At 41.3% G+C, this 19,192-nt stretch overlaps 1 protein-coding gene across 9 annotated transcripts in view; it reads right to left on the bottom strand.

The window, feature by feature from the left end:
- LOC117447923 (pleckstrin homology domain-containing family A member 5-like) overlaps nt 1-19,192 on the bottom strand; it is a 79,126-nt gene that overhangs the window by 39,606 nt on the left and 20,328 nt on the right. Inside the window, exon 1 of one of the 9 annotated variants that reach the window (XM_034084937.2) lies at nt 4,541-4,768. The exons of 7 other annotated variants lie outside the window; for them this stretch is intronic. Coding sequence is in view for 1 of the 2 variants with exons in the window: in XM_034084940.2 (XP_033940831.1) it covers nt 15,580-15,583 (4 nt within the window). In the remaining variant the exon portion in view is untranslated. Of the gene's footprint in view, nt 1-4,540; nt 4,769-15,541; nt 15,584-19,192 lie in introns of those variants that run through there. One more of the 9 variants, XM_034084940.2, reaches the window with a different exon arrangement.

Here is a 19,192-nt window from a genome sequence, read left to right as displayed (position 1 = left end):
GGGTTTTCCTCATTTGTGTTTGAAAAACCCCCCAAAACACCGGTCAGTCATAATGAAGAGTCTGAACTGCTGTCGCTAATTTGATTATAAAAACGTTTTTTTAAACCCGATTGTATCAACTAGCAGATGGAAGATTTGTTTATGTGTTTATGTGTGACACTTTGTTACACTAAAATAAATGTGTTTATAACTATTTGACCACTCTGTATTTTGCGTCATTTAACTCGTGCTCTAGAAATGGGCCAGGAATCAGTTTATATTGAAACATATCGTGTGCAGCAACGAGGAAACTGACCGATAACTCGAACATGATTTGTTGCTGTGTCGAAGAAAAAACGATTCAAAGTCAAATACTGCAGCATCCTTTTATCTGCATAACATCCATGCTGCTACAAGATTAAAGTACTACTGTTACTTTAAGCAAGCACAGTAAGGACTCTCGATCTCTGTCAACTCTGAGGAGTAAATGCTACCTAACCACAGCAAATGTATCCTTATTATCTTTAATTGAATTCCCTTCAAGCCGCGACAAGGCCTGAGCATCCTGATGCATGGAAGTGCAGGTCAGAGCAATCCAGGATATGATCAAATGACAGTGCTGCACAAATGCTTTAATCATTATAGCATTCATGAGAATATTTTAGCACATATCGCCTCGCAGGATTTACCCTTATCCTGCTACCAGGGCAGAAAAAGATAAAGATACCATCTTATTTGAACCAGGCATATTTCAGCTATGGTTACACAATTACAAATGTCCTTCAAAAAGGCAGTACACAACAGGAAAGTCTACTATAATTCAGCAGGAAAACTCATTTCAAATCTAACCACAAATCACCAGAGCCTTTCAGCGATAATGAATGATCTTGTTAATGCTCACAAATCTAATCCTATTACACAGGAAGGAACTTGGACAAGACGCCAGGCAAGACTAGTGATTACTGAATAAAGCTTCCACAGTATAGCATCAAAAAATAGTTGGTTGTGGTGGAACTCCTCAATACCTCATGGACATTGTACTAGAGGTATGAATAGCCCGCCTCACAATAGCTGAGCTGAATAAGCAGAATAGGCAGTTTGTGAGTGGGGGCAGCGAGAGAATAGACAAAACAAGACAAAACGGGGGCTTTGCAGTCCCCCAGAGGGCACATGAAATGCAGTGCGACAACATGAAGCAATGTGCCGTCAAAGAACGGCAATACCTGGATTACTGTCATGTCTGTAATTAATCTGGGTACATCACTTTAAGGCAGTGTTGCAGACAATGTGCATCAAACCACACTCACAGAAAACACGGCCAGTAGCTTCAGCTTGACTTTCACCCAAGACCTTTTAGTCAACCACAGAAAACAGCTGCTCATTCGTGCTACAAATCAGATTTTGTTCACAAACAATTCAATTAGCAGCCCCCTCAAAGCAGCTGCGACGGCGTGCTAAGTGTGTCAAGGTGACACAGCTGCAAAGCCGACTCAAGAACATTTGAAAAAGCCATGGAAACAAGCTGCCTTCTCAAAAAAATAACTACTGAAAGAGGTTAAATGTTGTATTTATGGAAAGGATTGTGAAAGTTCAACTGCAGTGCATTGAAGTCATGTAAATCAGGCTTCATTGTGACATTCTGACCAGCCAACACGATGCCAATGTTCCTCATTACACACAATAATTGGTTCCTTAAAAAGGTCTATCTATAAAACAGAAAATCCAAACATTACAGTAACAACGTAGCTAAAGTTTCCATCTTCACTTCCAGTGTTTGTCAAACTCCCCTTTATAAATCATTCAATGTTTAATTTCCTGCTATATTAAAAACAACAACATGTAATCTTCTTTCAAGGCAAATAGATAAAATGAAGGAAACCCAAAGACAGTATGTCCAAGTACACTGTGATAATATGTGTTTTCATTTCCTGAAAGTTAGACAGGCCTCATATCCACAATGTATAGCTAGTTAAGTCCATCGCAGGACAAAGTGCAGAAGCTCCCAAAATAAACTCTACTTATCAAGGTCATCTCCTTAAAGAAATAGATCGATGAAAGGCTGGGAAGATGCAGGCTTAGGGACTATTGACTGGTATGTTCTAAAGATGCGTTAAAACTATTATTACTTTCAGCTTTATTTCAATCATTAAGACCAGAATAGTAGTAAAGAGGGAGAACTAACAACTGCTTTCAGGTTTCTATTCCTCTTTCTTACCACAAAGAACTGCTTTCAGATTTGTATTCCTATTGTTTACCACATACCAGAGTGAAAAAGCATTAGAATGTGAGCAAAACTCAAAATGTTTCCAAAAGATATTCAATAGTACGCACACATAGCGCTCGTGTCATTCCCTTACTGATATTTTCTTACAAAACATTACTGCTGCCAGCATGCAAATTAAACACCTATCATTCAATTGAAGAACTAAGCACTGTATTGGAGGGCAACATCGTACATACATGTTCTCCATATGTCAATCAAAATACGCACATTTGACCAATGTTGGTAGGTCTGCATATGGACATTAGTGCATTGGCTGAATACAGAACTGAACCATGTCTGCAGTCGTTACCATTTTGCTGATGTATCTCCGATTACTCAAAGCCAGAAATGAAATGCGGCTCCACCCCTCCCTCCATCCTCCACCCTTGATGTCTTAAGCCAATAACAGGGCATCTGTATATCTACTTTACTGCTGACCTGCTTCCATACAATTTATTTGGATGGTCTTTGCTCCATCTAAGACTTTTTTTTTTTTAGAGAATATTTCTAACATTTACCGATCCAACTGAAAGTATACCCTTAAGGTTAAATCATATAGTTAAATGTACTTTCTTTAGAGTTTATGATTGAAAGGTTTTGCAGTGAACTGTACCGTTTGATGAAGGCGTGCCTCGCCCCTGAGCTGAACTCCACAAATACATGATGTCAGTAGGAAACATTGCTTAAACATCAGTGACTCCAAGTCTGTAGGAAAACACTGCACGTGGAGGACAATAGTCACTGAATCAGCTCATGGGGAAAGAGAAGAAGTAATAAGGACAACATAGCTGTTCCTTCTCTCCCTGTGGGTTTGACATGTCATCCAATATCCGTTGGCTTTTTACAGTGAGAGCAACACTACACACATGCTGCTCACCACGATATACTTTGTAAGAAAGTATGTGTAAGTATAACGTTCAATACATACAAGGGAATCTGTTTTAGACATTACAAATAACTGTGCTGTGTGCCAACATCCACCGATTAGTCAATCAATGAGACCATACAGGGTCAAAAGAAATACACACACACATAAGGTGCCATCAGCTAGCTTGGTAGGCTATATATTAAGACTTCAACAAAATGCGTTTGTTTACATTATGCAAAAAAACATATCCTACTGGATCACCATAAGGACATTTCCAGGAATTCTGGTATAATCCAAAAAATCTAAAAAAGAAATAAGACAAAATACACAATGCTTAGCAGATGTAGTGAATGTGTTCTGCTCTACCTTGGTGATTAAAGAGAGGAGATAGTCTAGGTTGCTGTGGGAGAGACAGTGGGCAAGGCCATAATTATGGCTTAAGACTGCGAATGACAGATAAAAGCATTTAAAGATCATCCAGAACCACTGAGCAGTTCAGTACTGTCAGGAACAGACATTACCATCTGATGCCAAGTCACAGAATAAATCATGGGGTGCTCTTCAGTAATGCTCAGGGATGGCAAACACTTCAGAGAAATGGAAATGAAAATCTTGTTTCTAATAACAGTGTATTACAATTGGCAGGGCAAGCTTTCTTTTCTCATTGAGAATACAATTGCATCAAAACTATACTACACTGAAATCCAAGAGAAAGAAAACCGACAAAAACTCAAAGCAAAAGTCAAATGTATTTTCTCTGAAGGGTTTTGCTTTCACAGTTGTGTACAGTCGCTGGAAACCTGGGGCTCAACTTGAACTGACCAACAGAAAACTATGAAAGAAAAACATGTCATATTTGATTTGCAATTTCCTTTTGGCATTGCAGGTTCAAAGTAGAGTTGGGAAAAGCAAGCCTAGAGCAAACATGCAGAATGTCTACTAGAATGGAAAAGAACATTTATTTAAAAAATACCTGAAACAAACTACAGAAGAAAAAAAGGTCCACTTATATAGCATGTTATCCTACATTAACTCCAAGTAGCCTATAGGAAATCCTCTGGGTGACCACACAGAGGTGCATTGACAAAAGGCTGACAAAATAGTATACTAATCAGTGTATGGTGGTGTCCAGTTCAAAGGCGCTGTTTGCACATACAGCCATGTGAGAAACAAACGCTGACTGGAAGCCTGGCAGCTGAATATATATAATAATAATAATATACTGAATATATAGGCTATTACAACTGCAAGACAAAGCCAATCACAGGCGCTGCGTTCATCTAAATGGCTTTTTGATAGTATAAACCCCCACCATCAGCACAAAAACAACCCGTTCATTATCGCGTTAAGAGCTAACCCCGCTCAATGTATACTGTATGTAGTGTAGTGTATGTCGCAGACGTCGACAGCACTGCAGGTTTTTTACTTACAATGAAAAGCTTCCATAAATCTCCAGTTAAACAGTTGCGGTGAAGTCAAGCGTGCCGGGAAAAAACAAGGAAAACGTTTTATCCAAGTGGGAACGCCACATGCACCGACGTGATAGTTTCTTGTTACTTTGAAGAAGAGTGTGTTATTGAAGTCCGCTGCTGCTGCTGTGCTCACCAGGCAGGAGCCCTCGCGCTGACTGATGCGCCGCGTGCGTCCGTAGTAGACACACACACTGAAATCCGAGGCGATGACGTCACGGCCCGGATGTAAAGAGAGAGCAAGGTGGCCACTGGCTCTTTATCATGCACTCCCCACACAATTACAATCCGAACACACACACACAGAGACAGGGAGACTGTGCTTCTACAGTGTGGTTGTGGGTTTCTGGTGACATGAATTAAAAAAGACAACCGTATTTTCCGTTACAGTAACCGCACAGGATTTATTTTATGAAGGCAATTTACAAATGTACAAACTCCTCCACACGTGGAAAAAATGCCTGGAAAAACATGGGACACACCAGCTCCACCCGGGACATTTTTACAAAACCGCATGGAAGAACTAAAGTGACACCAAATACCAGTATTCCATTGTTTATTTCTGTCTGTATCCAGGAAGTCAATAATATATGTTTTCCTCAGTGAGGTATGTTATCTCTGAATGTGGGGAGCTGCCCCTCCCTCAGCTCATTCTTTAACAAGTCCTGACAGGGTGGGCATGTTGTAAAATGAGCATACACTGCCTTTGGCTCCAAAAAGCTCATCATCATAAAAGTATTTTGAAACATCTTGATAAAGTTCTGTTGAATCTGTTGCAAACACATTACAAGATACAGTTACAGGCATTTTGAAACGGAAACTCAAGCCTGGTATCCATTCGTGTCCATTCAAGTTACTGGATCTAAGCTTGTTAGTTTCAATAGGATGAAGTGAGTGAAAGAACTGAATATCAAGTAGGTCCAGCAGGGAGCCTGCAGCTATTGAAGACATGAAAGCCTGGACAATGACCTCGCCACCAACCTAGCAGCCAAACAGCTCCTCCACTCATCAACCTGCTGGGTGCAGTCAATGGTGCAGGAAGACACCCAGAGACAGTCAATACGCTCTTTTCTCTCCCTGTTCCCTGCCATTACTGATACTTTAACATTTCTTAGGAGAGGACTGTAGCTTTCAACGTCACTGTCTTAACAGAAAAGGAAAACAAATACTAAATGCATTTTTAGTGGGTTGAAAACAGTAACGAGGCATTACAGATATTAACAGCATAAGCACCATTTGAACTACCTTGCCCAACTCTACTACATTAATAATGCAACATGCTTCCATTAAAAAGGGGGAGGGGGGGGTACACTAAAACATTCAATCAGCCATCCTTGTTCCTCCAGGGAGGACCTCCCATGCTGGGGCTTGGAGCCAGAGGATATGACCACCACCTGGGGCACAGAATCGACACCATACCCCAGGGAAAGCACAGAGGGAAGGGATTGAGTATCTGGAGGATATGTGATATGATATCGAGACCCAATCCATGAAAGATGAATCCATAGTGAATAGGAACTTGTGCTTGAACGCCCACAAAAAGGTGTCAGAGGGGAAAATGAAACAAGCTGTTAAGCCATCTGTGTATGTGCTGTGTTGCTACAGTATGTGTATTTTTATTGTAGAAGTCTGCTGTCTGCATTCATACTCAAAGTTGACTAATGTTAAGAAAATAGCTTCCACTCTTGAGCCCTGCACATCGTGCTAAAAATAAAACAAGATGGATCCAGACAAAACATTTGATCCTCACAACACCGTGAGCTTCATCAATGTATATTCCTCACAGCTCATTTATTGTAAGTTAGTCTGAGGGTATTTGCTGGATGACTCAAGAGTACATGTCACCATCATAGCCACGAAGCCTCCAGTAATTACTCAAAAGCATACATCTGCAGTCTGGGATCAAATCTGAGCTACCGTGATTTAAATTGCACAAGGTGTTTTACATGTTGTTGCTTCATGTTTGAAAATGTGTTTTGAGGAAACCAAAAGCCACAATTAACCCAGCAGCTGAGCATGTGTTCTGATTTCAGCTGTATGCCATGTCCAGATCAGGCTGAATAGTGACACATGTTCCTTACACCAGCTCATTTTAGTGGGAGTGGGAGACTTCTGTTCCAGGAATTTGTTTAAGGAGGAGTGTATACCAAGGTCATAGAAACTATTGTATCTTAACCCAAAACTGAACTCCATTGTATGGATACACACCATTAGGCTTTATGAGAGTCGGGATAACATGGGCAGGCTCAGATGTGTTGGTGTTATCAGAGCGCTGTGGTTGGGCTCCTCCACTCCTACTGTCTGGCCTTCAAAGCTCAAGGCCTTGTTTAGTAATGATGCACTGTGTGTGTGTGTGTGTGTGTGTGTGTGTGTGTGTGTGTGTGTGTGTGTGTGTGTGTGTGTGTGTGTGTGTGTGTGTGTGTGTGTGTGTGTGTGTGTGTGTGTGTGTGTGTGTGTGTGTGTGTGTGTGTGTGTGTGTGTGTGTGTGTGTGTGTGTGTGTGTGTGTGTGTGTGTGTGTGTGTGTGTGTGTGTGTGTGTGTGTGTGTGTGTGTGTGGGAAAGTACACAGACTACAGGCAACAGCAACACCTGCACAACTCAATGTTATCCATTACAATGGCTCTGCAACAATACAGTTGAGTATCGTTGAATTGTACACAATGTTTAATCTGTGTTTATAAAGGTGATGAGTCGTCTGTTATTTCACAAGGCCACAGTTTGTTTTGATTTTATTATTTTATTGATGTTTTGTTTTAATTAAAAAGTGTTGTTGTTTTTTTAATTTGTCATTGTGATGTCAAAATGCATGATAAACACATCTCAAAAGACAATAAAAGCAATATTTCCCTCAGCATGTTTTTCAGTTAGAGGAGGGTCAGCAATAAATTGCACTTTAAAATGTAACTATCATTCATTTGTACTGGTGCTTTTTCCTATCAAATGTATTTTAAAAGTATACGGAAAACAGTAGAAAGGCAGAAATAAGGACATTCTAAGGGCATGTCATCTCAATGTCAAAATACAACATTTAGCAAATATGGCATATTTTCCTTATAAAGATTGAAGAAGAACTTATTGTCATTACGTAGTACAGGTACTATGTAACAAAACGGTTTCTCTGCATTGGACCCATCCTAGTGTTAGGAGCAGTGGGCTGCCATTATGTACGGCGCCCGGGGAGCAGTGTAGGGAACGGTGCCTTGCTCAGGGACACCTCGGTTGCACTTGGTCTTTCCGGGACTTGAACTGGTCACCTTCCAGTTGCCAAGCCAAGTCCCTATGAACTTCGCCACCACCCACCGATTGTGCAATCCAATTTAATCATTTTGCTTTTGTTTCTAAAAGCAGTCGTACATTGAATTGCATAATATTTCTTTGCGGTACAGTGCAGTGCAACTGAGCCCATAGGGTATTCTATAGATGAAGCTGACAAACCTTCTCCTCTATTGTACCAATTATCAATGAGCAACAGAGCATTTCTTTTCAGCTACAGTTTGCACTAGGGGCTTCATCCGGTTCTCAGCTGACAGATGCCGAGGAGAAGCTTTCAGACTCGTTAACTGCCCACACAGAGTCGCAGAGAGACGGGGAGGGGAATGGCTAAGTGTTCACATGTTTATCTACTCTCAGATGAGCCTCTCCTACCTGCCCACTCGCTCTCGTCTCTGACTCTTTCTTCTTCCACCTACACTCCCACGCTCTCCTTTGTCAGTGTCCGCCGCTCAGAGCACCAGCAGGTTATTTACCTGCCGGTGTTCCGAGCAGCTGCAGCTGCAGGTGCAGTGGCTGCAGTGGCTGCAGTGGCTGCAGGCTACAGCACCCAAAGGTAGATGGTAAAGAAAACCGTCTGAATCAGAGCGTGTGCCATTACTGTGCAGCAACCTCTGTTCCAACTGGGTGATAGCGAAGGATTACTGCATGCACCAACATGCATGACCAGCTTGTCTTCAGAGAGCCAGTGAGAAGATGGGCTGAAGTGGCCACCCTCTTGGTGCATGGTGTGGGTGTGTGGGTGTGTGGGGAAAGGGGATGACTTCTGCTCCAGTAATTAGCTGTGTGTGACAAATGGAGCAGAAAAACAGCAACAGACTCCTGGGAGCCTGAGCGGCCATTATCCACACACAAAAGACCAAAACATGGTCCCTCCGGTAACATCAGTGAATCGGAAATGGCTATGTTCTTCGTAGAGGTCAAATGTACAACTAATCTAAATATCTGCTTATCGAGCCATGGGATCACATGCTTGCGAATGCTATTTGTATTTGTTAAGTCGAATCTGGAACACGGGATAACTTTAAATACATTTAAAAGTCTTCAGCTAATGTATGGCATGGCAGACGATATGAGAGGGAAGATACCAGCCACGGTTGATGCTCCCGAACATGACAAACAAGAAACAGAGCAGCAGAAAGAAACCTTTTGAGCCATTTCCATCTCTGCAATGGAGACAAGGTTGCCGGGAAATTAGAAATCCCAGCATGAGAGAGGTTTAAGTGTCTGCCTTGACGACAGAGACGGAAGCATTTGCATCTGATACTGAACTAAAAGCATTTCTCCCAGTATACTTCAGATGACTGTGACCACTGTATATTAAATAAAGAAGTCAGACAGGATCATTTATTTCTTGTAAAGATACTAAAAACAGATAATCAACTTCCCCCATTAGTTCATGACAGTTTTCCAAATGCTTTTATGTGCAGATGTAATGAGAGGTAAAGGTTTTACACGAGCACAAGGAACTAATGAACAACATCAAAAAGGAACATGGCCATTTTTGCAGAGGCTAATAAAACGGACCAATCAATGAGGAAGTCAAACTCACCGCCCCCCAGGCTGCCAGGAAGTTGAGAGGAGCTGAATCCTCTCGTGAATAACAACACCCCACTGACCGTAATTATGTGAGCAGGCCAAAAATCACTGTGCTAATGACACATTGAGAATCGATAGGCGTTCTCTAGGATCTGTGTCGTGCCAATGCAAGAGATGTGCTAGTGGGAGGCACAGGCAATTTCCTGGGATTACACCGAGAAGTGAGACTCACAGCCGCGGAGAAGCAAACGTGTGGGAGGAAAATGAGTCCTGCAGATCAGTGAACCCACGTCGCTTTTCAAGCACAATGACCCCTGGGGGGTGACATGAGAAGGTCAGCAGGGAACACGGGGGTCGCACACACGCTTCACTGCTCAGGCGGCTTTGTGAGCATTGGCAGCACTGACAGGCTCACATTCCAAAGTTTGCAAGTCAAAACACCAACAGAGATACGCTGTAGCACGCGTGCTCTCCCAGTACAGCCCCCTTCAACACAACTCAGCCAACTCCGGATGCCTGTGTGCTGAGAGGCTTGCTTTCCCCTTTTCAATGCAGTATCAGAAAACGGGTATTGAAGCTCTCGTCTCCAGTTGTCCAAGAGGTTTTCAGACATGCTTTACAACACCTGTAATGAAACGGACAGCATGGACCAGTTGGCAACCAAACACAGAGTCAACAGTTTGGTTATGAATAATTTAGAGTTGAAAGACACACACAAACACTTCTGGGTAATCACGGCATCAATAAATGAGGACAACTACTTATATATAGGTTAATGAAATCTGATCAAGTCACATACTGTAAATGGTGAGCTCCGAGGCTGGCAGAGAAAGATAAACAGAAGGAGGGACCATGCATATGAAAACAAAGACAGTGTTTTAATGCAGCACTAACACTGTGACCTACTGTTTTCCCCTTGAACTGGTATTTATATACCGTGTCCACAAAATCCCTACCATTATTTTTCCTACATCTTATTATATGAGTTCATTCAAAGTTTGCATTAATTTGAATGCAACATGTGACCCTGACACAGGTTTAATGCTGTTGGAGGCTACTCTGTAACACTTTGGTTGACAGTAATTTCCCTCAGAGGGGAATGTATTGTTTACATTTAACCAAGAACCAACAGTGCACGCAGAGAGAGAGCGGAAACAGAGACGTTGTTTCGTAGTGAATACGTAATTCTGTAGGATACAGTAATGTACCCAGAACTACAATTGCAGACTTAAGACTGTGAAGAGTAATGACAAGGGATTATCCAGTGTAACTGGGTCAAACGTGTGTGATGACAATTCATTCAGAACACTAGTTCAGCAGATATGCCTGTCTCTCATTTCAAACGGTTGTATGGGGGCAGCATTGTGTTGGCTTACTTTCGAGCCACATTAGACATACATTGTTTAATAATGCATTTCCAGTCATTTACTGAGAGGATGGATGGTACACCTCAGCTAACAACAGTACTTTAGATCATATAGTCTACTTGAACAATACAAGCCTATACTAACAGAAAGCAGGATTAACCATGGCATGTTATTCACACTGCTCAAACACAATATCTGAAACTGCAAAGACTCTCAAGTCCACTCACACTTCCTCCAGATTCACGCTATCTGCAGTGTTATAAGTCAGGCCTCGATCAATACCAGCTTCCACAGAGGACACATACAAAGATGCACACAGTTCATTGTAAGACTAATGAATGTATTAACTCTTGTCTTTGAGTGTAATGAGTCTGTTGGGAGAGGATAATGTAGGCCATGCTGCTGATTTGATAGAGCCAAAAACACCAACCTCATCCACATCCACAGAGGGTCCATAACCCACTGCTGACTGATGATTATACAGCAATAGGAAGCACAGCATGTATCATCGCCTCTTCCATCAGCTCCTTTCCCTCCTGATTATGTTGTAGTTGCAAATTGATTATGGAGAACAGCCTTCAGATGCAGAATCACCGTCTGTCGCACACATGTCCACAATGTACAGTACAGCAATAGAGCTGAGACAAACATAATGCTATGAATGTTATCGACTCGGAAATGTATCTTTGAATGTAATAAAAGCGGAGTTATGTATCCATTCTGAAATTGAAATTGATCTCTAAACAATCGTAACATTATCTTATAAGTGTGTTACTCCTGCAGCAGATTTCCATGTATCACAACCAGGAGGACTATTTACTCCAAATGCCCCTTTCCTCTTCCTCATAAATAGCTAAAGAGAGAGCGGAAACTGTCTATCCAACTCAACGGCTCTGGGACTACAGAAACATCACCCCGCTATAAAAAGCCTGAAGTTTTATGACAGTCACTTATTTAAAGACCAGGCCAATTGCCTAAAACGCATATGAATGGGGACAAAGACCTGAAATGGTGAAGAATTTATTTTGAATTAGTTCGAGACAGAATTACTGCAACAGGTGCAACTACATGCAAGAAGACAGTCTTATTGGTTTAGAACGTGAGAGTCCGAATAGTGTGAGTTACGACAGCTATGGCTACTGTAGAGGCCAGAGGGAGGTACTTTATATTTATATCTGTGCTTTCGTAGCTGTTGGCTTCTAATACCCACTTCAACTGCATAATAATGCATGCTACAGGAAAGAAACGAGTGTATTTCGGTACAATTAAAGATACTGAGATACTCACTGTGTCCCAGTTCCATGGTCTACTCATTTGAGCAGGTTTGGAGTATGCAGAGTGTATACTTGGAAATACCTGGAAATGATGCTTCATTTTTTTTAAATGTAATGCAGAGAGGTAATGGAGGAGCTACTAACGGTAGCACAAATCTGTAATATTGGGAATCAAATGTGACAGTGTGTGAATTTTGTTCACTTTTTAAATACCAAAATATTAATTGATGCAACTGCAACAATCATCAGTAGATCTATAAAGAATGGACAGCAATAGTGAAAGATAGCTGCATTCGGTGGGGTTTCCCTATAGGTTATTGAGCCTGTTCGTGGCGCTGGTAGTAGAGCGAGCTTTTGATCCACTACCTAGCCTTCAGCGGTTCTGAGCATGCTCAGTACGCCTGCCAGAGGGCCAGCCCTTGCTTTGGCCTACTTCTGATAAAAGCAATAATGTCATAGGAAGTTTCTTTGCAATGAGTGAGCGTATGTGCGTGTGTGTGCACTCCGACAGTGGATGGTGTGCCCTCAATATAGGAGTAAAAATCCAATCTCATCACAGCCGCAAACAAATAATACCACCATTGGTGATAGGCATTATTGATCCGCCAATCATCGTGGGCTTTAACAGGCAAAGATATATAGTCATGATGTAGTTGGAGGAAAAGCCACAACCACAATTGCAGCTGATGGATAAAAATACTTTAATTCCAGATCGACAGAGAGATTGAAAGAATGGCAGCTCTTAACTGACACTGTAAGGAAATGCAATAAAGGATCTGTTAAGCTCTAGTTCCTCTGGTCCCCGGGCTGAGATAGCTGCTAGCATGAGCAGAGAGAAGGGGCAGCTCCGCCTCACTAAGACATGGCTCCAACTGATTATAGAAAAGATGACCAACAGAAGTGGGTCAGTCACGAGATTGACAGGCCAAGATACTTTGAGAGACAGGAAGAGAAAGCGAGAGTACATGTGAGAGTATAACTTCAGAAAGTTAACCGTGTTGGAAATTGGAAGAAGGGCGATTTAAGATACTGTTTCATTTTTTACTTTGGAAACTGTTGGTAGAAACATACTGTAAAAGACACAGCGCAGCGCCTCTAATCACGCAGGGCGATATGTACATGTGAAAATGTATATTGTAACACTACAATTATCATTTCCTCTGTATTTTTCTAACCAGATGAGCTTTCGGCAGTAAGCTAAAGAAACACTCATCTTGTGCTGTGGATGTTAAATATTAACATGGTCAAGCTGCAGGAAAGCAAACAGCAGGTGACTAAACAAACACTGCTGGGAGCACATATTTCAGTTTGTGTCTAAACAGTTTCAGTCATGTGGAGGAGAAGTACCTTAAGAAACCACATATGAAATGACTAAAGCCTGCCTTTAACAGACCTAGATGTGACTGTCTTTTTTTCTCTCAAAGATGCATTATCGCTATTAGTTTATCCAAGTCAAATGGTGATGCAAAAGGAATGGAAATCAGCAGAGTGGTTATATCCCATGCCACTGCAGTGGTTGATTCTGGCCTGTGGTGCTCGTCTCTTTCTCTTCCCTATCTCTACACTCTAAATGCAGGGGGAAATAATCTTTTTAAAAATCTGCAGTTGATGAAACTTTTCCAGGGAGTTCTATACTAACAGGGAACAAAACAAAAAGCCAACTGCAGTGCAGTCGAACAACAACAAACCAGACGTCACGCTTAATGCTGGATCCTTGAAGAGATGGATTGGCTTCAAACCTCAAACCTGACTGCTGCCTCATCAGAAAACCTAATCCACGCTTACAGATGTGCACACAGAAGGAGTGGTGGACTTCGAGAACACTGACATGGGAAATGATTGTGCCTCACTCACAGGGAGCCATAGGTATTTAGTTTCATAATGACATGAGATATTCATCGGACTCACAATAGTGCAGGGAGAAGACTAACATACTCAGGGGCGGTTCTAGGGGGGGTCAGTGGGGGCCAGTTCCCCCGTAACACTGACTTTGGACCCCCCTGTGGCCCCCCTGAAAATGAAAAGTTTATGATTAAATTATTTATTGGCTGACAGAATAGGCGGAACTAACGTTATTTGTCATTCTAGTCGGACCCATTAGAGCGTAAAAACAGTAACTATAAGTATCTGAAATAAATATGTGTACTAATTACTGTATTGCATTGTTTTCTTATGCACAATTACTTCATAGTGTCTTTGTCTTTTTTTTCGTCTTGTTTTATTGTGCCCCTCTCAGAAAATAACTGGCCCCAGCCAGGCCCCCCCAGTCAAATTGGTCTCGAACCGCCACTGTTACTGTACGTACAACTCTTGAGAATTTGACAAATGTTGAACCGATCAGTTATTTTCAGTGCAAGGTGCAGTTAAACTTGTGAGTACTGACTCATAAATAAAATAAGGGTACAGGGTCTAAGTGCATCCCAGACTAAGTCCCAACTGAACTTCCCCATATTCACATTTGACACTCTGCTACACCCTGTTAATCCACATCTGAAATGGGGGCAATCAATGCCAGCTCAGACAAGGGCTTGGCATGTGCATGGGGAGGGCACAGCTGACAAATTGAGGACAGCTTTCAGTGCTGGGCAGTCAACTGATTCACCGACTCAATCCAATGTGAGTTTGGCATGTTCATGCATCTCTGCTCTTGGCATCTACCCTCATATTCCTCATTCAGACCAACAAAGTCTAATTCTGACTTTATAGAATGAATTCAATGTGTGCATCCTCTTTGAAACGGGCTGAAGTATTTCCAAAAGTAGTATTTTCTCCTTAAAAACAGACTCATCAGAGGGAGGGGTCACATTTTAGGAGTGTGTTTAGGGAGTGTCTCCACTTAGGGTCACCCACTGCTGGTTGTGTAGGTGCAGCCACATTACTGAAATCCTCTGAGGAAAAGAACAACAAACTACTTCTGTTGGGGTTCAAACCTCGTTACAGCTCATCACACCCACAGCCAGGCAGTCTGTTCCAGGTTAGTCACGGTAACTGCTTTGGGATGATATTGTTTCATAAAAACAAGCTCTGTGAAAATCTGTTGTAAATGTCTCCGCAGCAGCTCCCTCCTTGTTACAGCCCTCTGACCAACAGCTGCATGTGTCACTGTTGAGTTATAAGGGGTCACAAAGGCAATACACCTACTTCCTGACAAGCTCATAGATAATAAGAGGGGAGGGGATTGCTTGGAAAGACAGGCGAGAAGGACAAAGAGTCAATTGAGTGAAAGCTTTAACCTGGCTAAACTGCAAAAACTAAATAAATACGAAAAGGACAAATGTTTTCCACTTCTAGTTAAGAAAGGAGAAACTATACACAGACCTGGAGAAATAATTCAACAATAAGGGTTTCTGTGCATGGGTCACATGCACCGGGCTATTTCCATCCAGATGGAGTTAGCAGCTGGGTGAGAAGCAGAGCAAGACAAGACAGTGGGAAGACATTTTCCCTGCTGGACACCACACTGTAAACACCTCAAGGTGAAAGGCACCCAGTCATCCTCCTACACTTGGCAAGACTTTTTATTTTTCTGAGTGAAACATGTAAGTGCCACTTACCTGGATTGATGATGCAAAAAGCAAACAGAGGGGGGGGCGAGGAGGAGAGAAAAAAAGAAACTGTTAGTCAGAGTGCACAACAAACGCAAACTATTTCTTAAATTACAATACATTATGTACAAAAATATATATCTTTTATGCGGTGAACTTTCTATGATTATGTTTAAAGAGATGCTGGATGCTATGGAAACAAATCCAACACTGCCCTCCAATGGCTACAATCATTAGTTACACAACATAACTACAGAGCAGTGAAACCTATGACAAACATTAAATATAGCATTATGATCACATGACTCCGATAAAGATAATCCAACTTTATTTATATAGCACATTTAAAACAAAGTGCTGTACATCAATACATATATAAAAAGCAACATAAATACATTGAGACAAAACCGATAGGACAAAAAACTAATGTGTATAAAACACAAGAAAGTAAAATAAGTAGATAAGTAAAAGTACTGGAGCAGACTACTTTAGTAAAACTTTGGAAAGAATGGTGTGAGTTTTATAAGGGTCTATAACCACAAAGAAAGAGATACAATCAGCTGATGTGAAAACCGTTAACTGATACCAGCTTCCAAAACATATATAATCCTTATGCAATCAATACGATAAGATATCATGAAACTTCTTGTTCCTATTGTCCTGTAACACTTGTTTTGAACTGGGATTATACCAGTGACGATGTTATGCTACATTGAGGCCCTCTGCTGGGAAAAATCAGTAACTACACTTGGTTAGCAGCGTCATAACAGCACCCAGGCTGACATCTGGTCCTAATCTCGCTGCTTATTTCTCACTTTCAGCAGCACAGTCAGCTTCCCCTGCAGCTGGAGCAGGATACAAAGAGAAAGCCCGATCTGGAGATGAGCATGGGAATGCATGCAGGCATAAACAATTAACCCCACATAACAGGAGGTCTCGGATGATATCAGTAAATCTATACATATTCATCAAAGAAATCACAAAGAAGGAGATTTGTGAGCACAGCTGCTTGACTGTTAAAGCTCATCTATGTTTAGACGAGAGGGCTTACAAACAGAAAGACACAAATCCAAAGCAGAAATTTGATATTTTCTTTCGGTTCACTTTTCTCTCGAATGTAAATATCCAATCAGACACGGTGCTTATTTTCAGTCATTAAAGTTAAACACATTAATCTGGACATTAAATGCAAATATCCCATTTTCACAGGTTCCATTGTCCTTTATTGTCAGATATACAAAATACAATACAACGGATAGGATATGAATTGCATTGCCGAAGAAAACCTTTAGTTCTGTTATCTTACTATAATTACTCTTTGAGCACATGGGACTACTGTTTTTATTGTGTCATTATATTTAAGGAAATAACAGTAGTCATTTGGCCCAAAGACTAAATACAGTATCAGAAAAAAGAGCACAATAAACTATTTGTTATAAGAACTCGTAAAAACAGACTGGCTATAGATTAAAGTGTGATTTCTTATGAGATCAAAACTATACTGTTCGATACTATCCAGTCTGTCTGAAACAGATTTCAATACACAGTCTAATAATAAGAAATCTTGTGGAGTTGTCTAATTGTTTCATACTAAATATAGTCTCTGGCACATATGGGTTTAGTAAACGAGTATTATATACACATGAAACATATTACTTTATCTTGGGACTTGTCACGTATTTGGGGTGTTATTGTTCCTCAGACACCGGCAACGTAGAGCACACTACGGGCACACTAGGGTCTTCTGATACAAACCTGGGAAAAGGTTTTATTTCACTAATATTACTTTCTTGTATATTTACCTTCAAAGAGGCTCAGAGATGATTCAGATCAAAGTCTAGACACATGTTTAAAACTCAATCAGACATTGTCAGAAACTAAACCTTGATCAAAGAATAGCCTACATTCACTTTTGAAAATATCTTCATAAGGAAACCTCAAAATAAGTCAGATCAAAGTTCCTTTCATCTCCATGATGCACGCATAGATGCGCAACTCATTCTGCTAATGGCTGTGCAGGAGGAAAATTAAGCAGCATATGCCACACATACAGTACACAGCACAATTGTGAAGAAATAGCTTTCACACAAGCTCTGAAAAAACATGATTAATTCTTCAATTTGCAGCAGGTTCACCAGACTCCTCCAGCTGCTTCTGGGGGATCCCCCTGCTGCTCCGGGACCAATTTCAACATGTGGGCCCCCAAGTCACGGGCCTCCTGTCTATTTAGTCATTTGTTCCAGTGAAAAATGGAAACTTCCCATGCCTGGATCACCTCCAACTGTTCGTATACAGAGAATCGCCGCTCAACTCCAAAAATGCTAAGAAAAGGCACCTGTGCTATGTATCTCTTTATTACCCAATAACACCGTCTGACAGAAGAAGCACGTCTTCGAATTCTCTAAACAGAATCTGCATCACACAGCGATCTCTATAACCGTCAATCCTAGATCCGGACAAGGAAAAACTTGCCAAATGTTTGTGAAATGTAAGAAACCTCAGGAAGAGCGACATTAGAGGCGTCCCTCTCCCAGGACAGACAGGCGATATGTGTCGTTGTGAGCACAGAGGAGGATGTCACAATCCCTCTTGCTATCACATAAAGCCCCTATAGACATCTGCTTGCTTTATACACAAACTGGGACACAACACCTGGTTCAGAGAGAGAACATGATCCTGGGTTTCAAAATGTTAGATCTTATTCTTACCGCATCCCACTCAACAACATTTCTGTGGGAGGTAACAGTTAAATAAAGCCCGAGAGCATATCTGTAAACAATGAGGAGACACCCTGAAACACTGATGTTGCTTGTGTTTTGATATATTATACATCAATATCACATTACAGAGAGAGAGGACATGCTGCCAAGTTGACGGTGTGCAAAGACCACACTGCAGCCTCCAGGGTTTCCCTGCTTCTCTCTCTGACACAGTCTACCTACTCTTTCTCTCCACTTAACAGGATGCCTTGCTGTAAATACCAACTTAACTGTTTTTCCTTTAACAGTCATTGTCTTTTCTTGTCTTTATAATAATAACGTTGCAGTGAAACAATAGTGTGTGTACTGAATTTGCTTGGGCACGTGCAGTAGCTTAATCAATGGTAATAAGGGTTTTAATTATGTGAAAAGTTGCTAAAAATCTATTATTGGACATTTCCTATTCTATTCATGTGATTCATTTCACACAAAGAACTGGTTAGAATAAGAGACCCTGCCGTTCAAAGTGTTAAAAAGCCCAGTCGAGGTGTGCACTGCTCTTTCCTGGTACCGAGGATTAGCACAGAGTAGAATGGGTCACACAAACATCCAGCTTCCTCTCATAGTCAAACATGTCTTGCAGGGGAAATAAAATAATAAACAACAACACTAAATGTTTTCTCATTTTGCAGTAAAGCATAACAACTTCTCTGTTCATTACAGCATCGTTTCACAGTACTGCAGTAGACCTCACACCACCACACAGATGCTGCTGCTGCCAGATACCTTAGGGAACGGTGACATAGGCCTTTATTGTATACAAACACATGTAAACAGGATCAGCACACTTCCATGACTCACAGATAATCACATTCACCATCAGCGTAGTTTCATATAGGGTAAACGCAGCTTATAGAAA

The sequence above is a fragment of the Pseudochaenichthys georgianus genome, chromosome 6 (assembly GCF_902827115.2).
Source record: "Pseudochaenichthys georgianus chromosome 6, fPseGeo1.2, whole genome shotgun sequence".
In the NCBI taxonomy this organism is placed as follows: Eukaryota; Metazoa; Chordata; class Actinopteri; order Perciformes; family Channichthyidae; genus Pseudochaenichthys; species Pseudochaenichthys georgianus.
This window is presented reverse-complemented; position numbering and strand designations above follow the sequence as displayed.